Consider the following 7,500-nt stretch of genomic DNA (forward strand, 5'->3'; position numbering starts at 1 on the left):
AGGGTATGAAAGGTATTAGGGAAAATGCAGGGTTAAATAATCCAAATAATTTTGGTGGTAGAGGTTGAAGACCGCGACGCGCGTAGATAGAGGAAAATGGACACCGCCATCTTATAGAGTGGGAAAAATAGAAGGGGATAGCGTATAGTTTAAGATGCACCGGCCTTATAGTCACCGCTAAATGACGAAAATATAACGCGCGGCCGCCTTTCAAATTCAAAGTCGATGAGCTTGTTTACCTTGCTAGGAAAGACACGACACTGACCCACGAACGCATTTTTGCGTTCGCGAACTAGTCCGTGTATCATTACGCGCTTGTCAAAACGATATTTGGCTAATTATCTGTGTCTGCTGGTACGCATTTATACCTTTAAAGTCTTTTAGTAATGTTATTATACTTCAATTGCATATTTTTATATTTATCTATACCCTCATATCGAATCCTGCGCATCGAGTGTTTCACACTTTCTTGCGCCAGCCACAGGTTGACAGCTCACCAACCCGCTCATTTCGAGATTGAAAGCCGGTGAGAAATGTTGCGTTTCCAGTGTTGTGTTGATTCTGGGTTCTTTTTTAAGACCTCTACAGTGGCATCGAAGAATAATTCGACTTCAGTAACCATCCCAGTTTTATATCTGAGCCCATCAAGAGCTCCAAAGGACGAAAAAGGTGATTAAAATCGAAGCAATCCCAATAGTACAAAGAAACGAAAGTTTCACGTTTCCTGATATAAAGGTATTTGGTTTATTATTTTACGGTGTGAATGCAGCTCTGTCTTGCCGTACATACCGTGGTGGAGAGAATGTGTCCTGGGGGGTGTTGGGGGGCTTGCCCCCCATCAACCCTCCCCTCGGGCAGTGCCCGAAGGGCACGCCTAGTCACGGCAATTTATATTGATATATTAGGTTGGTTGGTTTATTGGTTAATACGTTTTTGGGGGTTGGAACGTGTGAATTCCCGTAGATTTTTTTGCCGAAATGTGGGTTGGGTTCCCGTAGAGTTTTTGATTTATTTCGCGTCAGTACGTAAACTTTCAAAGATGGCGGTAACATCCGTAGAGTTTCATTGACCGATTTTAAGCGCTTTTTGTGCTAGTTTTATGCATTTTTGATCGTTATTCTTCTTATTTAAGCTTGTTTTACCCCATAATTTCCCTGATACTTCATGCCCTCCCCTGCTAACGGGACTATCAAATCAAGATCGTCGATGGAGAAATGGTACTCGATCTCCTGAACGATTCATTCGCAAAAGAAACAACGCCGAAAATCGATGAAATCATAGGATTTCATGCAGAAAAACATCATTTTTTTTCGACTTAGTCTCTGCGAGGGTGCGTCGCGGTCTTCAACAATTACCAATTTTGGTACAGGTCCCTACCCCCACCAAGGAAACAGAGTCCTCCACGTATTCACAGCAGGATAGAGCGCACTTAAAGTAGATGGAGACCTGACACTATACTATTTAGGCTAGGATTTATAGGGTAATAACCTGATTGATAAAGGTGCTGATGGATGGGAGGATGTTCAACTTGTCCTGAAGAATGTGATGGTTGCAGATATACCTTTATATCTGGAACCATCAAACTTTCATGCGCTTCCTTCTACCATCTGGATTGCCTCGATTTTAATCACTTTTTTTTGGCATTTGGAGCTCTTGGTGGACCCACATATTAAACTGGGATTGTTACTGAAGTCTATTTTATCTTCTTTGTCTCTGTATAGTCTTGAGAATAACCCAGAATGAACACAAAACTGGAAACACAACATTTCTTACCAGCATTCCATCTCGAAATGAGCAGGACGGCCAGGTGTCAACCTGGCAGCAGGCGAAAGGAAGTGTGAAATGCAGAATGCCCACGAATCTAAATAAGGCTATAAATAAATCTTGAAACACGTAAATGAAGTATAAGGACATTAATTAAACACCTGCAGAGCATGAATGTGTAACATTATACACTGATAAGTAGCCAAATATTGTTTTGACATGCACATAGTAATACTTTAACAGCTTAGGTCATCGCATTAAGGAGTTATGCTTTCAGTCTTGTGTTTTTCTTCGCAAGGTAAACAAGCTGATTAACTTAGGATTTGAAAGGCATGCACCCGTTATATTTTCGTCATTTAGTGGTGATTGAAAGGCCTCTGCATCATATACCATATCCTATCCCACTCTATTTCTTCCACTCTATAAGATAGCAGTGTCCATTTTGCTCTATCTACGCGCGTCGGTCTCTGACATCTTTACCATATAAAACTTCATTCATTGTGTCTTTGGATAAGGAACCATTTCCAGTTCTGTCTCTCTAGATTATGAATATTGGAGGTCTGCTGGCAAGAGACTGCCAGTGGTGGGTGATAGTTATTGTATGAACTTGCTTGTTTAAATGCAGTTTGTAAAAAGGTATGTAATAGATGAATAGTGTCTTAGGATTTATGAGTCTTTTTATTCTGTGTACTGTTTATCTTGTAATATAAGTTTGTTTGGTATGACTGTTTTACCTGTAATTTTAAGAGCTTAATATTTGTAAGACACTATAACAAATGCTATTATACACCTGTACAGTCTCTGGCAAAGTTTGAAAACCTCCATTATTTATAATTTGGCAAGAATAAGTTTGTAGGCCTCCATCGAGATTTATAGTGATGTAAGGAACCATGACAAGCTCTGTTTTGAAAAAGAGTCTCTGACAAAATTCTCATCCAGGATGCCCAACATGAAATATATATCTTCATCCATATGGCCACCACCACATGCTATTGAGCATCCCCAACAGATTGACAAAATATTTGGGTAGATAGTCTGCATAAGAACCTGCTAGAACTATTTCCATCAGTTCTTAGATTCCACTATCACAAACTTTTGCTATCACTCACAGGTGTGTAACCAGTTAGATTTGGTAACAATGGTTATGTGCAATTTATTTAGTAGTGGATGGGAGACATTTAATGTAATTTCCTTTAGTGACTGGGCATGTTCCATGGAGTATCTTACCGTATGTTGTCCATCATATTCTTCAGTAACACATGTCTACCAATCTGAACTCTGCTTCTGAATTTATTCTTTTGCTGTAAAGTATGGAAAATAGAATAATAATATGATGATAATAAGGTGGGCAGATGTCAGATGACACTAAGCTTTAACCTACAAGTAGGCCACCACCTTCCCCTGTGTACTAGGAATAGGTGAGGTCCTAATCACAAGTGGCACTAGATAGGCTGAAACATCTAAACACCAGGTCAGTATTAACCCACTGAGCCTTTAAACACAGTGAAAAATAATATATTTTAGATTAAACAATCAAGATTAAAACCAATATACATGGAGTGGATGAGATGAAAAGATTTTACAAAGCATCACTGGAGAATGGAAAACCATGCAAGCAAGTGAATAGATGGCGTACATTACTTGACTGAATTGGTGATTATGTAGTAGTCTTGTATTACTCACCTTAGTCAGTAGGTAGGTATGCATATTTCTCACCATAACTAGTACTTAAGGAGACAGGATATCTTGCCTAAGCCCATTTCTTTCTTTGCATAAAAGAATCCAGGTTGTGTCTTTTTCCAATCTTACAAATTGAATTGCTATATTGTATCATTGAAATCAAACTATAGGTCATTTGTATTGAAATTGAACTCTAGGCTTTATATATATAATAAGCTCTTGTCTCCAATCAGCCCGTGTGCTGCAGAAGAGGACAGGGAGACCAGCATTAAAGGCATGCAGGATGGAGATGAGCAGGCGCATGCCAGATTGACCAGGGACAAGAACAAGATCAGCAAAAAGAAGTAAGTAACTTGATACAGTGGGGAAGGAGAGAATCTGCATGGGATGGGCAAAATTTAGAATTCTGGTAAATATGTTAACTTTTTGCTAGACTCAAATCCCCGAACACTAGCTCAGTACTCAGGTGCCTTAGTCTACTGAGGATGTCAGTGCACACTATATATTAACCTTACACTGATAGGGTCTGAATTTTCTGTATATCGCTCATTCTGGCAACTACTGGCATCTGTCTAGCCTTTCCAGCAGGGTATTTATTGTATCCAGCCTCCCTGTCAGCTTGCTTGCTAGAGCGAGTCATGACATGTATAAACGTTTCCGGTCATGAAGGGTAGGATTTCCATGATGTTTATAGCTGTGCCCATCAGTAATAGGCTAACATTAGAGTATAGACTATTTGTTGATAATCACCTTTCTCCTCAATCAGATCGAGTGCTAGAAACAAGAAGCCATATGCTAGACTGCTCAGTGATGTGAGCGAGGTCAGCAAGAAGTAAGTATTTTGGTTTTGTAGAAAGAGAGCAAATATGCATGGGTAGTCTGAAGTTTAGAAATGTAATGTATTTATTGTTGTTGCAGTCTCAGATATATTAACTTCATAGGCTCAAATACCTAACCACCAGCATAGTACTCTCTCAGCCCATTGAGCCTTTGAGCACATGTTGGAAGATAATATATTATAAATTACATGACCATCCTCAAGCTTCAAATAATGATTAATGAAAGGAAATAAAAGAGTTTTTATTATTTGTAAAAAATCACTGGGGAATGAAAAACTGTAAGCAAGTGCATAGGTGATCTGCATCACCTGGCTAACCCATTGCTTATGTACACGGGTATCTTGTGTATTATGCAAGTATTGAAATTGAACTTTTCTTTAACTTTTCTTCCCAATAAGCATGCATGCTGCAGAAGAAGATGAAATCTTCATCTCTAGGCCCAAGGGAGAGGACGAGGACAATAGCGATGAAGAAGGAGATGAAGGAGATGAGAAGGCACATGCCAGACTGCTCAATGACATGAGCAAGATCAGCAAGAAAAAGAAGTAAGTACTTTGATTTATGGAGAAACAGAGAAAAAGGGAGAGCTAATCTGCATAGGCTGGGCTCAAGTATAATAATCTCATGCATGTATACACACACACACACACACACACACACACACACACACACACACACACACACACACACACACACACACACACACACACACACACACACACACACATACATATACTTACTTACATTCACAGGCAGAATTCACTCACTCAACTACTTATCCACTCACTCACTCACTCACTCACTCACTCACACATACACAAACACATGCACCCCCACACATGCATGCATGCATGCACCCCCCCCACACACACACACACACGCATGCATGCATGCATGCACATTCATATGCACATACTCATGCACACATTCACAGATACTTTAGAAACACAGTAATCTTTCCCCTTTGTTTTACAGGCAAGCAGCTAAACGAGAAGTTCGTACAACAATTGGGACGGTAACAGAAGAAATTAAGGCTGAGGATCTCATGAACCGAATTGGATCCTCACTTCTTAGCCAGACAAACAAGAAAATTAAAGCTACACAAAAACCTCTTGAGAAACATGTTGCTCGGAGGGTAAGTTTACATTGAATACGCTTGTATGTTGTACTCCCTGGAAGTTATTGTTCACTGTAAATTATCCTTTAGCAGCCACAATCATATATATCTGCTTGAGACAAGGATACCCTTGACTACCAAACTGAATTTCATTGTAGTTCTTATCTTGATGTTAACCAAAAATTTGAATTGGTAATTTCTGTTTTTAATTTTTCTGTCAATTTTCATATCCAGTATTAATATTTTTTAATCTTGCTTTATAAAGAGGTATTTGATGAAACATGAGTGAAAACTAAAATAAATCAACATTATCTCGTCCTCTACAAGGATATAAATTAAAAAGAAAAAATGTATTTCCTAAATATTTGTAACATTAATACAGGACATCTTTGTATATTATAATAACTTATATAGTCTTAAAAGAAGTAGGATGGATGTGTGTAGAAAATTTTGAAAAATGTATGCTTCACTACTGGAAGAAACAACAGTCAGGATTTCTAGCAGCATTCACAGATGGCAGCATGATTTGCACTATTTCAAATGGTTGTTTTTTTCCAGATATTCTCCTTTTCTTCTTCTTATTATTATTTTTATTATTATTAATAGTAGTAGTAGTAGTAGGATTATATGGTAATTCTGTATATGGCAATTAATCCAAGAAATTTGAAATGCATCCTGCAGGGGCTTTATGGCATTCAGGAGTGATTCTGAAATTGCATTTTGTTGTGGAAGGCTTAATTAGGAAATCTGCAATGCTGAATAGGCTTTTGTACATGAAATAGACATTATTACCTTTTTCTTCTTTGCCTCATCTAGGTGAAACGAGCTGCAGGCTTTGAGGATGTGGAGATGGAAGTGAGCAAGTGGGCCAAGGTTGTAGAACTGCGCCGCCAAGCCGACACACTGAGTTTCCCACTCATGAAGAAAAACACTGGGCTTAGCACAGTGGACAAGGTTGAGCCGCCAAAGTTGAAGACAGACTTAGAGCATGAGGTTTATTCCCTCCTTGAGGGTGCAAAGTTGGTCAAGAAGGAGGTCAGTTGAATGCTAGCCTATTAAAGAAATATATAATTTAGTACAAAGCAAAGTCAAATTAGATACGGATGAATGCTGTTTATAGTATTCTAAATGAGGAAAGAATTTTTGAAATTCTGGAATAAACATGGCTTTTCTGTAGCAGTGATGAATATTATGAATGAAAAAAAATATATATATGTATTTTTTCACAGCTAGTTCAGTTTTATTTTCACTATCATTAGAATGTGAAGGCCTTTTTTTGTACATTCTTAGAAAATCCATCCTCTGCCCTCCCACAGGAAACAGCAAGGGAGAAAGCCATAAAACATGCCATGTCCCTTGAGGAGGTGAAGGAGAGAATGCGTGCACTGTGGCGTGAAAAAGAAATGAAACACCGCTATGAAGAAAAGGCTCGTAGACAGAACCAGAGCAAGAGCAAGAAGTGAGTATGCATTATTTATTTTTTTATGCCAAGGAACTACTCTCTTTCAGACACTGGGCCTTGGCTTGCATCCCAATTCTGCCGTCAAAAGTAGCCAGAGAAGGAAGATTTTCTAAAACAAATTCCCATGAGACCAGACTGCATGGGAAGGGCTGTGAGTGGCCTCCATTTTATGCATCTGGGAGGACAAGCATTGCTCACTGAATCCTAGAAACTCTTTGTAAATATGTTGATAGAGCTAAAGGCTGAACCATTCATATTTTGCCCAAGCCAATTCAACCCATTTTTTAATATCATTTGATTACTTTTATCAAAAATGAATTTTATCAGATAAGTAGTTTTTATATATGTCAAACCTCCCCCAATGCCCTCTTTCAGCTTAACTTCTAAAAAGTATGTTCCCCATATTTTTATCCTTTCTTTCTTCTCTTCTGTAATCTTTACAGTAGCTATGCAAGTGTTTCCTGGTAACTACAGCAAGTCAGAGAAAACATTTGTGGATGCTACACTTTTTTTTCCCTTATTGTTCATGTTGACTTTTAGTTCTGTGAATATTCTTCTGACAAAGATTATTGGATTGATAGCAATCCTTTATGCTGGTACTGAAAGTGCTGTAAAGTGTGGTGGGGACATGTCTAACA

The 7,500-nt window shown here is 38.5% G+C and overlaps 1 protein-coding gene across 1 annotated transcript in view; it reads left to right on the plus strand.

Moving 5' to 3' along the window:
* Window positions 1-7,500, plus strand: part of LOC113804709 (U3 small nucleolar RNA-associated protein 14 homolog A) — a 17,351-nt gene that overhangs the window by 728 nt on the left and 9,123 nt on the right. The window contains exons 2-7 of the mRNA XM_027355589.2: window positions 3,678-3,788; window positions 4,211-4,276; window positions 4,682-4,828; window positions 5,259-5,418; window positions 6,217-6,435; window positions 6,717-6,859. Coding sequence (XP_027211390.2) covers window positions 3,678-3,788; window positions 4,211-4,276; window positions 4,682-4,828; window positions 5,259-5,418; window positions 6,217-6,435; window positions 6,717-6,859 — 846 coding nt within the window. The remainder of the gene's footprint in view (window positions 1-3,677; window positions 3,789-4,210; window positions 4,277-4,681; window positions 4,829-5,258; window positions 5,419-6,216; window positions 6,436-6,716; window positions 6,860-7,500) is intronic.

This window comes from Penaeus vannamei, chromosome 28 (genome assembly GCF_042767895.1).
Source record: "Penaeus vannamei isolate JL-2024 chromosome 28, ASM4276789v1, whole genome shotgun sequence".
Lineage (NCBI taxonomy): Eukaryota > Metazoa > Arthropoda > Malacostraca > Decapoda > Penaeidae > Penaeus > Penaeus vannamei.